The sequence below is a fragment of the Lepus europaeus genome, chromosome 23 (assembly GCF_033115175.1).
Source record: "Lepus europaeus isolate LE1 chromosome 23, mLepTim1.pri, whole genome shotgun sequence".
In the NCBI taxonomy this organism is placed as follows: domain Eukaryota; kingdom Metazoa; phylum Chordata; class Mammalia; order Lagomorpha; family Leporidae; genus Lepus; species Lepus europaeus.
The window spans coordinates 26,580,182-26,596,567 of NC_084849.1; the positions used below are offsets into that span (position 1 = coordinate 26,580,182).

At 57.6% G+C, this 16,386-nt stretch overlaps 2 protein-coding genes across 3 annotated transcripts; both read right to left on the reverse strand.

The window, feature by feature from the left end:
- Positions 1 to 2,774: 2,774 nt before the first annotated feature.
- On the reverse strand, positions 2,775 to 8,590 carry LOC133751927 (glutathione S-transferase theta-4-like). Its single transcript, XM_062182154.1, has 5 exons — positions 8,479 to 8,590; positions 6,582 to 6,669; positions 4,750 to 4,900; positions 4,164 to 4,340; positions 2,775 to 2,972 (listed from the first exon to the last, which is right to left on the reverse strand). The coding sequence occupies exons 1-5, from the start codon at positions 8,588 to 8,590 to the stop codon at positions 2,775 to 2,777; spliced, it is 726 nt and encodes a 241-aa protein (XP_062038138.1).
- A 3,254-nt stretch (positions 8,591 to 11,844) lies between these two features.
- LOC133751926 (glutathione S-transferase theta-2B-like) lies at positions 11,845 to 13,914 on the reverse strand. Of its 2 annotated transcripts, none has more exons than XM_062182153.1 (5): positions 13,803 to 13,914; positions 13,046 to 13,133; positions 12,456 to 12,606; positions 12,249 to 12,380; positions 11,845 to 12,054 (listed from the first exon to the last, which is right to left on the reverse strand). In XM_062182153.1, exons 1-5 carry the CDS (start codon positions 13,912 to 13,914, stop codon positions 11,845 to 11,847), a joined length of 693 nt encoding a protein of 230 aa, XP_062038137.1. The 2 variants fall into 2 exon arrangements, with proteins under 2 accessions (XP_062038137.1, XP_062038136.1); XM_062182152.1 differs by having other exon boundaries at positions 12,207 to 12,380.
- Between the last annotated feature and the right edge of the window lie 2,472 nt (positions 13,915 to 16,386).

Consider the following 16,386-nt stretch of genomic DNA (forward strand, 5'->3'; position numbering starts at 1 on the left):
TGCTATGGCCTGGGAAAGCAGTAGAAGATGGCCCTGGTCCTTGGGCCCCTGCACCTGTGTGGGAAGACCTGGAAGAAGCTGCTGGTTCCTGGCTTTGGGTCGGTGCATCTCTGGCTGTTGTGGCCAACTGGGGAGTGAACCAGTGGATGGAATACCTCTCTCTCTCTCTCTCTCTCTCTCTCTGCCTTTCTTTCTCCCTCTGTGTAACTCTGACTTCCAAATAAATAAATAAATCTTTAAAAAAAATCAATCCCACTCACAATAGCTACTCTGGACTGCTTGGCAAGGTCTGGCCAAAAATGAAAATGTGGGACCCCCTTATTCAACCCCCACGGATCTCAAGATGGCAATAGCAGAGTGTTAAACCAACTGCAGAGCCCTGCTCAGCTGTAGACCCATGGAGGCCCTTGTCCTTGGAAGGTGAGGCAGATTCTAAAGTGAGACATCATGACCTCCCCCCCACATCCCTTTATTTGAAAGGCAAAAGTTATATGGGGCAGGGGAGGGGGAGAGGGGATCTTCCATTCACTGGTTCACTCCCCAAATGGTCACAACAGCCAGGGCTGGGCAGACCAAAACCAGGGACCTGAAACTCCCTCTGGGTCTCCCACGTGGGTGTCCCCCAAGCACTTAAACCATCCTCCGCTGCTTTCCCAGGTGCAGCAGCAGGGAGATGGATCGGAAGTGGAGCAGCCGGGACTTGAACCAGAACCCACATGGGATGCCACAGTGTGGCCCTGATGCCCACCTTACGGTGTTCACGTTGCCGTGTAGTGCCCCCCCCCACATTGAACATGTTTCACAAAGTGAGCCAAGGTGACAGGTGAGCTGACAGCTGACTGGTGTCAGCATCCATCCCGTGAACTCACTGGCTCTGCAGACTTGCTCCCTTGCCGGCTTTGATGTAAGTGACCACAGTAGGAGGGCTGTGGGTCTTGGGTGGCCCTCTGTGGATAACACAGACAGCAGGTGGGAACCCTCAGTCCCTCAACCAGAAATGGTTGCTCCCCTCACTGAGCCTCAGAGAAATACACAGCCCTGGCAGACACCCTCAGTCTTGCCGAAGACCCTACAGGCCATGCCCGACCCCCTGATGCACAGAAAGTGGGAGACAGTGTGTGTTGTTCTAAGCCAAGCCTCTCCAGAAGATGTGTTGCTAAGCAAAGCGATGGATCATGCCCTGGCTAGCCTGGTACATCCTTGGGCTCGCTTTGCTCTCAGTCTGCCCCCAGCAGGCATTCTGGGGAACTGCACTGCCAAGCAGGGTGTGGGGTGCACAGTTCAGTGGTGTGATACTGTTCTTTATTATCATCATTATTAGTATTTGAGAGAGATCTCCCATCTACTGTTCCCTTCCCCAAATGCCAGGGCTGGCCCAGGCTGAAACCAGGAGCCAGGAATTCAATCCAGGTCTCCCACGAGGGTGGCAGGGACCCAACTGTTTGAGCCATCACCACTGCATTCCAGAGTGCAATTAGCAGGAAGAGGCATGGTTTTCACTTTCATTTGTTCATGGTACTTTCTGATTTCCTTGTCATTTCTTCCACTCATGGATTTTTTTTAAATAATTATTTTTATTTTATTTGAAAGACAGAGAGAGAGAGAGAGAGAGAGAGAGAGAGAGAGAGATCTTCCATTTCACTGGTTCACTCCCCAAATGACTGCAACAGCCAGAGCTGAGCCAATCCAAAGCCAGGAGCCAGGAACCTCTTCTGGGTCTCCCACGCAGGTGCAGGGGCCCAAGCACTTGGGCCATCCTCCACTGTTTTCCCAGGCCACAGCAGAGAGCTGGCCTGGAAGAGGAGCAGCTGGGACTCGAACTGGTGCCCACATGGGATGCCGGCACTGCAGGCTGGGGCTTTAACCTGCTGCATCACAGCATCAGCCCTCACTTGTGGATTAAAAGTGTGTTGTTTCCTCTCTCTCTCTCTCTCTTTCTCTCTCTTTTTCTTTTCTTTCTTTTTAAAAAAATTATTTGGAAGGCAAAGCTACAGCTTACTCCCCCAGAACGCCAACAGTGGCTGGAGCTGGGTCAAGCTAAGCAAGAGCGAGGACCGGAATCCAGGTTTCCTTTGTTTGTTTGTTTGTTTTGTTTTGTTTTTGACAGGCAGAGTGGACAGTGAGAGAGAGAGAGACAGAAAAAAAGGTCTTCCTTTTTCCATTGGTTCACCCTCCAATGGCCGCCGCGGCCGGCGCACTGCGTTGATCCGAAGTTGGGAGCCAGGTGCTTCTCCTGGTCTCCCATGGGGTGCAGGGCCCAAGCACTTGGGCCATCCTCCACTGCACTCCCTGGCCACAGCAGAGAGCTGGCCTGGAAGAGGAGCAACCGGGACAGGATCGGTGCCCCGACCGGGACTAGAACCCGGTGTGCCGGCGCCACTAGGCGGAAGATTAGCCTATTGAGTAGTGGCGCCGGCCTCCAGGCTTCCTTTGTAGGTGACAGAGACCCAGTGACTTGCGCCGCCCCCACTGTTAAGTGGGAACAGGGATCCAGAGCGGAACCGGGACTTGAACCCAGGTCCTCTGATGTGATTCACTGGCATCCCGACCCGCGGCTTAGCTGCAAAGCCAACTGCCTTTCGTTTTCCAATTCCTCTCGGAACCTGGGAGGCCTCTGGCCGCCCCCCGCCCCCACTGTCAGACCCCAGACTCATCAGCCAGGCCAGTGGTCACGGTTCTTTATTAGGTAAAAGAAACAAGGATGTGTTTTTAGCATCTCCCCCGCGAAAGGAGGTTTCGCGGGCTGAGCCGGCCGGCACCGGCCACCTCTGGGCTCACTTGAACTTCTGCAAAAACTCGATGAGCTTCTCCTTGACCGACGGAGCCAACGTGGAGCAGTCCCAGTCCGCCAGCTTCACCAGCCGGTCATGGGCCTCCCAGAAGAGACCGGAGCCGATGTTCAGCTCCACGCGCATGCGCCACTCGGCCAACTTGGAGTTGTTGAGGAAGACGTTGTGGTTGCCTCCCATGGGCTGTGGGTGCGCCAAGAGAAAGGGGGCGTGGTCAGCCTGGGGGCCTGCCCCCCACCTGCCTCTGCCATGGGATGGACAGGGTGGGGGCGGGGACGGAGGGCCTGGAGTCCCCAAGCGTTCTTGGTCACTAGTCTTGCTCCTGAACCCCTCTTGAGGTGGCCCCCGGCCCAGATGGGTTCCCTGTCTCCAGCCTGAACCCTCCCGTGGGTCCTGCCCTCTTCCAGTCCCTCGGGGAGCAGGGGAGGAGGCCAGTTCTTCCCCATGCTGATCTCCCTCCAGGACGAAGCCCCAGGAGCTGCAAGGGGTGACCCCACGGGTAGTCTGCCCAGCAGTTTGAGTGACACCCGGGGCTGGCGGTCCTTGCGCCTAAAATGCCTGCGTCCCCTACTGCAGTGCCTGGGTTTCAGTCCTGGCCCTACTCCCAATTCCAACTTCCTGCTAGTGCACACCCTGGGAGGCAGCAGAAGATGGCTCAGTTACTGGGGTCCCTGTTAGACACACGGGGGACCTGGATTGAATTCCCGGCTCCCAGCTTTGTCCTATCATATCCATCTATCATCTATCATCATCATCATATCTACTCTATCTACCCGTCTACATATCTATGTATCATCTCTAGTATCTCCATCATCATCATCTCTGTCATCTGTCATCTCTACATCTCTGCCTCTCGAATAAATGAAGATAAATAAATGAAGACATGGGGCTGGCGCTGTGGCACAGTGGGTTATCGCCCTGGCCTGAAGTGCCGGCATCCCATATGGGTGCTGGTTCGAGCCCCGGCTGCTCCACTTCCGATCCAGCTCTCTGCTATGGCCTGGGAAAGCAGTAGAAGATGGCCCAAGTCCTTGGGCCCCTGCACCTGTGTGGGAGACCCAGAAGAAGCTCCTGGCTCCTGGCTTCGGATCGGCGCAGCTCGCTCTCTGTCTCTCTCTCTCTCTCTCTCTGCCTCTTCTCTCTCTCTGTAACTCTGACTTTCAAATAAATAAATAAATGAAGACAAATAAACCCATTGTCCCCTAGGCTGAATTCAGGCACCCAGACCCAGCTCGCACAGCATCCCGGGTGGCTGTGTCTGCCTCTTGCCCAGCAACCCAGCCTATCCTCAATGGATGGACTCAATGGGTCATGGTGGAGGTCCCCCGCCCCCCGCCCCGGTTGGACTCCGACGCCCTCGGCCCCAGCCCGCACCTGCATCATCTCCACCAGGGCCACCAGGTCGGCCAGTGAGATGTGGTCCCCCGTGATGAACAGCTTGTTCTGCAAAAACTTTTCCTCAAAGAGCTGCAGGTTTTTGTTTGCCTCTTCCAACACACTCTCTATCTTCTCGGCAGGAACCTCCTCCCCCGTGATCAAGGGAATCAGCAACTGGCCGACATGGGAGAGAGGAGGGAAGAGAAGGGACTGCACCCCAGGGCCATCTGTCCCTCCAGGCCTCCAATCCGTGTCTACCAGGTGTAGGTACTGGACCACTCTGTTGGTACACATTGGCTGATGCCACGTGTTCAGAAGGATTTTGAGGCCCCAGCAAAATAGAACCTGTGATTGATTAGTGATGTCTGTCACGGGCATAGATTAGAGGGAGGGACATGTGTGCTTCCTCCCCAGCAGCTCCATAGGGCAGGGAGGAGAGGGAACTGGGGGAGATGAGGCTCAGGGCGGGTGTGAGACTTGCAGGAGCTCCCCAGCAGCCGCCGGCAGGACTGAGACTGGACCTGAGGCTTCCTGACCCGCTCTTGCGCCCTTGTCCCTGTGCGCCAGGTGCGTCCCCGCTTACCTTGACCCAGAGTATCTTGCTCATGGGCTGCTGAATGGCTGTGTGCTGCCAGGCCATGAACTCGTCCACACGGGCACGCGTGTGCAGGTCGGGCGGGTACCAGTGCGACGGAGCACTGTACTTGCGGCTCAGGTAGAAGAGGATAGCCACACTACAGAAAGGGGGGTAGGGCAATGCTCCTGTCTCCCTGATGCTGCAACACCAGATACCCTGGCATGGTCTGCGCCCAGCTGCTGGGATCTGCAGCCCCTGGTGGGCTCCAGGCACTGACATCCCGACAGTCAGAGAGGGAAGGGAGAGGAGGTCTGGAGGGCGAGTGGGGGTTGAGGGGCAGGCAGAGTGTGGGAGCAGCCCATTCGAGGCAACAGGGTCAGAGGAAATGAGGAGAGTTTGGAGAAGGGTGAGCAGGTGGGTGAGTAGGACTGGGGGAGTGGGGCAGTCAGGCGGGCAGTGGTGAGAGGCAGCCAGAGGCGCTGTGGAGGCCATTATTGAAGATGCAGGGATGAGTGTGGACTCAAGTCTGAAGATCAGGGGTCATGGGGGAACCAGGGCATGAGAGACTGCACCCCATCACCAACAGGGAGGTGCAAATGTGGCCCCATCCATGGCCAAGGTCGAGGCACCCGGTCTGGGCAGGGAGAGTGCTCTCTCTCTCTCTCTGATTTTCAAGTAAATAAATAATTCTTAAAAAAAAAAAAATAAAAGGAAACAGACTAAGGCGGGGACTGCAGATGCAGGGAGACGTTTGCCCCGATATCTATGAGATGGTCAGAGACGTTTGACGAGGGACTAGACATCTGATGAAATCAAGGAATTATTAGTTAATTTTACTTGGTGGCATTTTGGCAATGCTTTTTTTTTTTTTTAAATAGTATTTGTTTGTTTGAAAGGTACAGGGAGAGAGACAGGGAGAGAGAGGTCTTCCATCTGTTGGTTCACTCCCCAAATGGCCACAGTCAGGAGTTTGGAACTCCATCTGGGTCTCCCAGGTGGGTGGCAGGGCCGTGATCTGCTGCCTTCCCAGGCACTGGATCAGAAGTGCTGAGACTCCAACCGGAACGGTACGCTGGGGCATCCCAGGTGGTGGCTTAACCTACTGTTACACCATGAGTGCCCCCCAACATGCTTTTTTTGTGATTCATTGTGTCTTGGAGGTGCATTCCTAAGCATTATGGGTGAATTGATGGGATGCCTGGTAGGCCAGGGATTGGAGTGGATGATGCCAAATGGACTGGGTGTTAGTCTGTTTTTCTTTACTGTAACAACATACCTGAGGCAGGCTATGAAACAAAGAGGTTTATTTAGCTTAGAGTCTTGGTGGTTGAAGTCCAAATTTGGTGGTGGTGGTGGTGGGGTCTCATCAGCTTGTGCCCTGGGGGAGGCCTCAAGGAAGATGACATCATGGTGGGAGTGTGTGTAGCAGAGAGGTGGGCGGGGCCAGGCTTGCAGTTTTCAAACTCCTCAGGGGAACTAACTCTTGGCTCCCTCCCACTGGGACCTTCCACTCGGCCCCTCCTCTTAAAGTCCCCATTGCCCCTTAACATCCCCACACTGGGGACCAACTTCCAACACATGAGCCCCTGGGGCACAAGCCACCTCCCAAGTGCAGCAGGTGCCACGAGTCCCCGGCTGCTGGAGGCAGGCAGTGGCACAGACGTGGAGTCCCCGCCACACGCCTCTCCAGTTAGCACTCGGTCTACTTTAGTGTGTGTGTGTGGAGACTTCCATGATGCAGAAGTAAATGCCTCTGAGTCTGGCAGCCGGGGGGAGGGGCGACAGATGATAGATGCCCCCCCAACACAGACACCTGCGGGGTCGGGGGAGGCGATTACCTTTCAGATAAAATGAATTTTCCTTCCTTGAGACAGGGCAGCTTCCTCAGGGGGTTGATGTTGACGTATTCCTTGCTGTGGTGGTGACCTTAGGGGACAGGGACAGTCTGAGGCTCCAGGGTCCCTGGGAGGTGGGGGGTGGGCCAGGGCGGGGGGACAGGGATCCACCGAAGACAGAAACAGAGGACTTGAGGAACACTGTGGCTTGTTCCAGATCACAGGGCAAAGCCAGTAGGGGGACAGGGGCCTCCGCTTTCCTACCCCACCGCAGGCTTGCTCAGTGACCCCTGTGATGGCAGGACCAGGAGGGCGCCCTGGTTTCCAGGAGCTGAAGGCCTCCACGGCTCCCCCCTGTGGCTGGGCCTGGTGAGTGCACCCCAGCCGCAGGTGCTGAGGCTGTCACCCTCACTCTGCCCTCCCCTCTAAGGGCAGCAGGGCAGCTGCAGGGGCCCAGCACACGGCCGGAAGTCCAAAGGGGTGAGAGGGGGCTTCACAGCCAGCACCTTTGCGGTTTTGGCTTCTGTACTCTGCTTGCTTGCTTGCCCCTGTTTTACATCCTCCCTGTCTCACCTCGGCCGAGATCTCAGAACCAAGGAATGGCAAACAATTCCCGGAGATGTAAGATCAGGGACCACAGTGCATATCACAGGTTTTTTTATTGTTTAGGAGTAATTCTTCACTTCCTCCTTTTTAGACAGTAGCTTTCACTTTTAAAAGCACCAATGAAATGCATAGGTTCATAAAGACAGCCGAAGAGAACATGAGAAAGTGCTTACGTATACACCTGTTTGTACTTGATTATATAAGCTTTGGGTAAACTGGGCTGGGGGCTCTCCTTTGCCATACCACTGATACTGGGAAGGCAAGGAGGGTCCAAGTTCGAACTCCCAATAAACGATCCCTGCAGTTTGCTTCGACTTTTGGACTCTGGTGGCCTCTGACTCTTGGGGGTAGTCGATCACCGGGCACTTCAGGGGAACCTCCCAGTAGCCACTGGGGGCATCTCTCTGAGCAGGTGTCTGGACGGCACACGGAGGCAGAAGCTGAAACTGTGCCTTAGCCCGCTTCCTCTAGGGAGAAACGTTTCTGGGGGCTCCTCACGTATCCCTTTATGCGGCCCCTGTGCTCCTACTCTATGTTCTAGAAGCTTCTGTCCCTGCAAGCTGAGCCTTGAAAGCCCCTCGTGTGGAGTCGTAGCCTTATCCCCTGACCCTCACAAAGAGCCTGTGTAACCCTGAGTGAGCTTAAGCTCGGGGTGTGGCCTGAGCATTCTCATACGTAGAATGACTGTGCATTGTTGTGGCCCTTGCCCGACCTGGCCGGCAGGTGCTACAGAGAAGGGGATGACTGACAAGGGCTCTGAGTGACAGTCTGGGGAGTCCCCGGCAGCCCTTCCTTCCCTTGCACCTGTCCGTCTCAGTGTGGGGATTGTCATTAGCAGGGACTGGCTAAGGCAGGCGAGACCTTCCTTAACAATTTAAAAAATGCATTTACAGAGAGGCAGACAGGGCGAGTTCTCCCATCCACTGATCCACTCCCCAGATGCCCACAAAGCCCAGGACTGCACCAGGCCCTGGGAACTCCACCCAGGTCTCCCACGTGGGCGGTGGGGACCCAACTATTCGTGCCATCGCTGCTGCCTTCAGGGTGTGCGTCAGCAGGAGGCTGGAGTTGCGAGGAGAGCTGCGGTCCAAATCCAGGGGCTCCAATACAGAGAAACCCGTGACCTGCCAAGCCCAAAGCCCTCCCTACCCCGGCGCCCCCGCCGTTCCCTTTCCTCCCGCTGTGACCCTTGGGGGGGGGGTGGCCGTGGTCCCTGCCGGTGTGTCCCGCTCCCCCCCTCCCCGGGCCAGCCCCCCCCCCCAAGGCAGCCTTGCGCATGCGTGCGGAGGCTGACCTTTGAGGAGATCTACAAACTGGAAGTCAAAGGGGATCCCGTTCTTCCTGGCGAAGATGTAGACGGCGCGGCAGGGCGGGGACAGCAGGTCCAGGTAGAGCTCGAGGACCATGCTCGAGACGCGGGCCGGGCTCCACAGCCTCTGTCCAGCCTCAGCCCCTGGCCCTGTGCCCTCTGCGGCCCAGGCCCAGGCCCCCACCTGTGTTCTGGAACTTCCTGTCTCCCTTGGTGCTGTCACCAAGGTCAGGAAGCCCAGAATTCTCGCCGCAGCAGGATTCGAGGCTGGCGAGGGGTGGGGGGCGGGGCGGGGCTGGGGTGGGGAGACGCTGGTGAGAGGTGGGGGTGAGAGCTGCGACCCTTGGCACTGCCTCACAGCTCCGTGCTGGGAATTCCCTGCAGGACGGGGGAAAGGCGCTTTGCAGGGTCCACAAGAGGAGGAGGCGATGAGATCCAACCGTGGAAGGTTCTAGAAGTAGGAACTGGGCGGCGGCGGGTAGCCTCAACTGTGGCTAGAAAATGGAGAGAGACACACACAGGGCCTGGGGGAGCTCCGTGGGCACTGTGGACACCATCACAGCGGAGTGGCAAGGCAGGCAAGGAGCCCAGAAACTTCCCAGCCTAGAGCTGGGACTATGGCAGCCAGAGACCACGCACCTGCTGGCTGACAGTGGGGAGGCCCGAGGGCCACGCCTCCTGTGCCAGGGGATCCTGGGAAATATCCTGTCTCTCTAGATTGTGGCTTAGAAAAGGGACAGACCCCCCTGTCCTGGGCAAGCAGAGGGCGCACACGTGGACACGATGGCAGCCTGGAACTCCATCCAGGTCTCCTCTGTGCTTGGGCCATCTTCTGCTGCTTTCCCAGGCCCTACAGCAGAGAGCTGCATCAGAAGCGGAGCAGCTGAGACTCGAACCGGCGCCCACACAGGATGCTCACATGTTCCCCCACAAGGCCAGCCCACACCTGCACTTCTGATCCCAAGGCCTGGCCGTCTCTCCTGCTTGCAGCCCAGCCTCTGGGTCCCCGCTCCGGGCTCCTCCTGGGTCTCCCAGCCTTGTCCCCTCCAGGCACCAGAGGGGAGTTCTCAAGTCCGCAGCTGATGGTTTCTCTAGACCCTGCTCTGGCCGCAACCCCCGGCCCTGTCCTCAGCGCACAGGTGGCCCTGCCTCTTGGGTGGTCGGCTCACTGTCCCTCTTGCCGTGTCCACGGATCTGGAGCCCAGCTCAGGCGAGGAATCAGGAGCCAGTGCCTGCGAAGTCGGAGCCAGCGCTGAGCCAGAGGTGCCTTCGGCCTCCTGGGCACCCAGCCAAGGCCTCCCGGGAAGATGCTAGTGTAATCTGAGGTGGAGGGAGCCCCTCTGGCCACACCTTCCTGGCGCAGTGGGGGGGGGGGGGGGCAGGAGCCACAGGCTTTCCCCACCCCGTTTTTTTTTTTTAAAGAGACAGAGCATTCCCACCCCAAATGCCCACAATGGCTGAGGGTTAGCTCCAGATCGTTCACGTTGGGGACAGGGGACCCAAGTACAGGAGCCACCCCCTATTGCCTCCCAGGTCTGCAGTAGCAGGAAGTGGGAAAGGGGAGCTGGAACTGGGGCCCTTCCCCACTGTTTTCATGGCAACTGAAACTCGCCAGCGGATGCGACCTGTGGGCATGTGTCCCCTGCCCATTCTAAACACACACACACACACACACAGGCCTTGCTCTCACCACCCTCGCAGCCACGGCGGCCCCTCCAGGACTTCACAGCTGAGTGCTACAGGGCTGGGGGGTGCAGGTACATGAGCACTGAGGGCATGAGCACACCAGGGACACCAGTGCAGCAGGAAGTGACAGTGACACCACGGACTCCCTCCCACCCGAGGCCCGGGGCCAGGTGACAGCCGCTGGACGTGAGAGAGAAGACAGGGAGGCATCTGGTCACCTTCTGACAGAGGCACAGGGGATGGCCCTGTCTGGCACACAGAGGCGGCACCCGAGGTACCTGCAGGTGGAGCCACTGAGAGAAACCAGGGTGTGGCCTCTGCCACCTTTGTGGGAGATGAGGCTGGAGCTCCTGGCTCCTTCTGCAGCCTGGCCCAGCCCTGGCTGTTGCAGGCACTAGGGGAGTGAACTAGTGGATGAAGGAGATCTGTGTGTCTGTCTGTCTATCTGTCCATCCGTCTCTCTCTGTCTCCCTGTCTTTCAAATGAAATGAAAAGATATGAATAATGATGATTCACAATAATAAAATCAAGGCCCGTCTGCCTGCATCCCACTGTCTCTTTCCAGCACCTTTCACACTTCTGGACAGCTCTGGGTCAGGCAAGCTAGGGTTTCTGCTAAACATGAGGGCTCTCCGACAGGGAGAGGCAGCAGGAATGGAAGCTAAGAGGGAAGTCCCACACCGTGCAGGCCAGGGCAGGACAGCTGCAGTGTGGTTGCTACCAGGATGCTCCAGGCTAGGAATTGCTCAGGCTGGGCACAGGGGAACTGCAGGTAGCGCATTAACGTCTCTGTGTGGGAACAGTGACATCTACTGGTGCTTCTGAGAATTGCAGCCACATTAGCCACAAGACCTCGTGGGCACCTTGGGAAGGTGAGGCTGCTCCACTTCGGATCCAGATCTCTGCTAATGCAACTGGGAAAGCAGCTGAGGATGGCCCAAGGCCTTGGGCCTCTGCACCAAAATGGGAGGCCCGGGTGGAGTTCCAGGCCTGGTCCATCCCTGGTCGTTGCTAACATCTGGGGAGTGAAGCAGTCGATGGAAGATCTCTCCCTCTTTCTCTGTAACTTTGCCTTCGAAATAAATAAATAAATCTTGGTTCCTTATTTAAAATGTTCAGGACAGGGCCAGCACTGGCACAGGGGGATAAAGCCCTGGTGCTGGTTCCGGTCCTGGCTGCTCCTCTTCTTATCCGGCTCTCTGCTATGGCCTGGGAAAGCAGTAGAAGATGACCCAAGTCCTTGGGCCCCTGGGAGACCCAGAAGAAGCTCTTGGCTCCTGGCTTCGGATTGGCACAGCTCCAGCCACTGAGGCCGTCTGGGGAGTGAACCAGCAGATGGAAGACTTCTCTCTGTCTCTACCTCTCTGTAACTCTGTTTTTCAAATAAATACATCTTTTTTAAAAAAATGTTCAAGATGTTCATTATATTTCAAGCACTGATGGCTTTGGCTGAGTCTTAATAATCGGTTTTGTTTTGTGTTATTGATTTTTAGGAGCTCTTTATATATTATGAACCTTAGTCTCCTATTGCTTAGGTATGCTGCACCAGAGAAGAAGTGTGGCTAAAAATAGCTGGTGTCCTGCCTGAAACAGGAACCAGGAAACAGGGCAAGTGAGAATCGGAATGAGCTTTTATTGCTAATCTCCCAGCCCCGAGCAGCACCCTCAGGGGATCCTGGCAATTCGAAGCAGCACGCTCTCGTGGGCCTCCGGTGGTGGCACTGGGATTGTTTTGTTGGCCGCCTGTTCCAGGACACTCAAGATGCAGCCGCGAGTCTCCTGGCACAGCTGGGCACCCAGAAAGTCCTCCACACATGCACGCCATGCCGCCAGGCGGGGCCGTCCCTCAAATAAGTCGTGGCCGAGAGCCACAGGCTGCAGGAAAGAAAGCAGGACAGCTATGGAGACGCCGGTCCCTTCCCCAGCCCGTGCCCAGGAGGAAGGCGAAACAGCAGACTCTGGCTGTCTCCGCGCCTCCAGGTTACGCTTGACTCGGGGTAGCCTCCGCTGGCCGGCCAAGCTCGCACCTGCATCAGCTCCTCCAGGGCCAGGAGGTCGGCCAGCGTCACCTGTTGCCCGGCAACAAAGGCCCTGCCCCTCAGGAACGTCTCCTCCAGCTGCCCCAGCGCCTGCTTCATGCTGGTCCTGTTGCGTTCCACCTTCTCCTCGGACACCTGGACCCCAAGGAGTGGGGCCAGCACCTGGCGGGGACACGGGGTGGGCTCAGCCTGTGGGCCCTGCCCCCCGCCAGCTCCCCGCAGGTGCGGCTGTCTCACCTGGCTCCATAGGGGCACGCCGAAGATGCCACGGATGCTGTCGGCATGCCAGCCCAGGTACTCGTGCACCCGGGCACGGGCCTGCAGGTCTTCAGGGTACCAGTGGTCTGCAGTCCGGTACTTGCAACTCAGGTAGATCATAATGGCAGTGCTGGGGACAGGGGTGGCTGTAAGGACCCTGGCTCCTGGCCTTTTATTTTAAAAAGATTATTTGTGTTCATCTTATTTGAAAGGCAGAGAGAGATTGATTGATCTTCCATGCACTGGCTCACTCCCCAAATGCCTGCATCAGCCAGGGCTGGGCCAGGCTGAAGCCAGGAGCCAGAAGCTTCTTCCAGATCGCCCATGTGGGTGGCAGGAGCCCAAGCACCTGGCCTCTTGTCCTTCTCCGGCCTGCTGGGGGTGGGAGGAGCTCACGAGGGGCCAGGCCAGGACACTCTTTGGCATCCTAGTCTCACCTGCCACCTGGGCTGCCTGCTCTCCTCTGTGGCCCTCACTGCCTGCCCTGTGGCATCTGGGGAGGCCTACGGCTGGGGGAGCCAGGAGCCAGGTGGGTGCGGGGTGCAGGAGGTCAGAGAGACAGACAGCACCTTTCACTCAAGACGAAGTCTCCGTCCTTAAGCGTGGGCACCTTGTGCAGCGAGTTAACCTGGGAGAACTCCCGGCTCACATGCTGCCCTGAGGAGGAAGAAAGAACAGGGGTGCAAGGCCGGTGCCACACCCCCACCTCACCTGCACTCCCAACCAGAGTCCCACACACCAGTCCGGGTGCAGAAACAGCAGGGTCTGGGGCCAGGGCTGGGTCAGCCCCACTCCCTGGGTGGGTCTCCCAGGCCAGGTCTCTCTAGGGCAACTAAGGGATTTTAGCACAGCCAGGTGCAGTGGGCAGGTGGAGACATTATTCAGCAGGGGTGGGAAGACTCAGCTTCTCCCATCGCTGTCTCTGTCTCTCTGTCTCCTCTCTCTCAATTTTATTTGAAATGCAGAGTGGGGGGGGGGGAGGGGATTATGAATCTTCCATCCACCGCTTCACTCCCCAAATGTCTGGAACTCGCCAGGGCTGGGCCAGGACAAAAGCCAGGAGCCAGGAACTCCATCTGGGTTTCCCACGTGGGTGGCAGGGACCCAAGCCCTCGGGCATCCTCCACTGCCCCCCGAGGAGTCATTAGCAGGGAGCTGGATGGGGAGCAGAGGCTGGAGTGGAACCCCCATATGGGATGCGAGTGTCCCAAGGGATGGCTTCACAGTGGCCGATCTCAAGGGCTGCAGGGGTTCGAGCATTTAGCTGCAACAGGCCAGGGGCGTGGGTGGCCGGCCACACTCGGGGACTAGGGAGACCCGGCCCACCTTTGAGCAGCTCCACGGGGCGCAGCTGGAAGGGGATCCCATTCTTCTTGGCGAAAAGGTAGACAGCGCGGCAGGGCTGGGACAGCAGGTCCAGGTAGAGCTCCAGGCCCATGGCGGTGGCGGCGAGAGAGCGCGAGCAGCAGGGACCGTAGCTGTCAGCGGCAGCTGCTCAGGCGCTGTGGCGGCGCGGGGATAACGGAGCTCAGACTCCGCCCCTCTGGGGGGCCAGCCAATGGGGACGCGCCCAGGCTCCGCCCCGGCCCGACAGAAAGAGGTCTTCCATCCGCTGGTTCACTCCCCAAATGACCACAATGGCTGGGGCTGGGCCAGGCTGAAGCCAGGAGCCAGGAGCTTCTGCCGGGCCTCCCACGTGGGTGCAGCACTGACCCCGGACCTTGGCTTTTTTAAAAACAAGATTTATTTTAACTGCACGTATTTTTCTTCCTGCTCATCAGACGGTTAAAATCATCAGTGCCAAGCTCGTGCCATCGTTGCAACACTCGGCTGCCCCTAAGCCCTGTAACTTGGCTCTGGGCCCCAAGCTCCAGCAACCCCGTGGTCTGCTGCATCATCCCATGTCTGAAGGCGGAGAGTGAAGAGAGGACGAGAGGATACAAGAGCCTAAACTCACGACTGACTTTAATCCCCTCATGAGAGGCGACGTCATGGGCTGGTGCCGTGGCCTAGCGGGTAAAGCTGCCGCCTGCAGTGCTGGCATCCCAAATGGGCGCTGGTTCCAGTCCAGGCCTCTCCACTTCCGATCCAGCTCTCTGCTGTGGCCCGGGAGTGCAGTGGAGGATGGCCCAAGTGCTTGGGCCCTGCACCCGCATGGGAGACCCAGAGGAAGCTCCTGGCTCCTGCCTTCGGATCGGCGCAGTTCCGGTCACTGCGGCCAACTGGGGAGTGAACCAGCAGATGGAAGACCCCCCCCCCGTCTCTCTCTCTCTCTAATCTGACTTTCTAATAAAAACATAATGAATCTTTAAACTAAAAAGAGAAAGAGTGAGCAAAGCCCCAGGCAGGTGCCCGAGGGACCTCTTCGTTTGGATTCTACTCCTCAGCCACCATGGCCCCGGCTCAATGGTCTCAAGCCCGACTTGTGGCCCAGCTCCCACTCGTGCAAGCTGTGGGGCCAGGACTGCCTCCACTTAGATCTCACAGAAGTGTCAGATGGCCTGGGGGCCAGCACAGGGACCTGTCACAGGGGCACAGCCGCCACAGCAAGCCCCTAGGAGAGCAGTGCCTACTGGAGCCATGGGAGGGAGACCTGAGACCCCGGAGCTATAGAGCTACAAGTGTGTGACTCCCGCCCTAGACAGCTGCAGGCACAAGACTCCAATCTGAGACTGGTGCTGTGGCACAGTGAGTTAAGCGTCCACCTGCAGCATCGGCATCCCTGTGGGTGCTGGTTCGCGTCCCAGCTGCTCCACTTCCAAACCAGCTCTCTGCTGTGGCCTGGGAAAGCCGTAGAAGATGGCCCAAGTGCTTGGGTCCTTTCACCCAGTGTGAGAGACCTGGAGGAAGCTCCTGGCTCCTTGCTTGGGCCCGTGCCAGCCCATGCTGTTGTTGCCATTTGAGGAATGAACCAGCAGATGGAAGATCTCTCTGTCTCTCCCTCTGTCTCTGTAACTCTGCCTTTCAAATGAATAAGTGAAGAGATCATTTTTAAAAACGGCTTCGGGCTGGTGATCACATGACCATGCCCTAAATATCGAACACACCGGGAAATGGACATGAAAGAGAAATGAAAATGGTTTGCATCTGCTCAAGAGAATGATGGCCGGCACTCCAGGGCATACAGTGCAGCCACGGCACAGGGACGGAGACAAACCCCTCAGCTCCCAGGGCGAGGCGGGGGGCAGGGCATGGAGGCCAGATGGGGAGCTCGAAGCTGGGAGAAGAAAACAGGATGCACAAGTCCTGCTCTTCAGTAGGCAATGAAGCAACGTCTCAGGCACAGAGACGTTAGCTAACAAGAGGCAGGAAAGCCTCGTCCAACAAGAGGGTGAAATACAGCCCCTAGAACTGACAGCTACTTGGAGCAGCCCTGTGACCCAGCCCCCAACCCCTTTGAATCAAATCCATGAGCCAAAACATTTATCTCTTTCTCCCTCGCTTTAAATATTTATTTATTTGAAAGGCAGAGTTAGAGAGAGAGGGAGAGACAGAGAAAGGCCTTCCACCTGCTGGTTCACTCCTCAAATGGCTGCAATGGCCTGGGCTGGGCCAGGCTGAAGCCAGGAGCCAGGAACTCCATCCGGGTCTCCCGTGTGGGTGGCAGGGGCCCCAAGCACTTGGACCATCGTCTACTGCTTTCCCAGGTGTGTTAAAAGTGATCTGGGCCGGCGCCGTGGCTCAACAGGCTAATCCTCCGCCTTGCGGCGCCGGCACACCGGGTTCTAGTCCCAGTCGGGGCACCGATCCTGTCCCGGTTGCCCCTCTTCCAGGCCAGCTCTCTGCTGTGGCCAGGGAGTGCAGTGGAGGATAGCCCAAGTGTTTGGGCTCTGCACCCCATGGGAGACCAGGATAAGCACCTGGCTCCTGCCATCGGAACAGCGCGGTGCGCTGGCTGCAGCGCGCTACC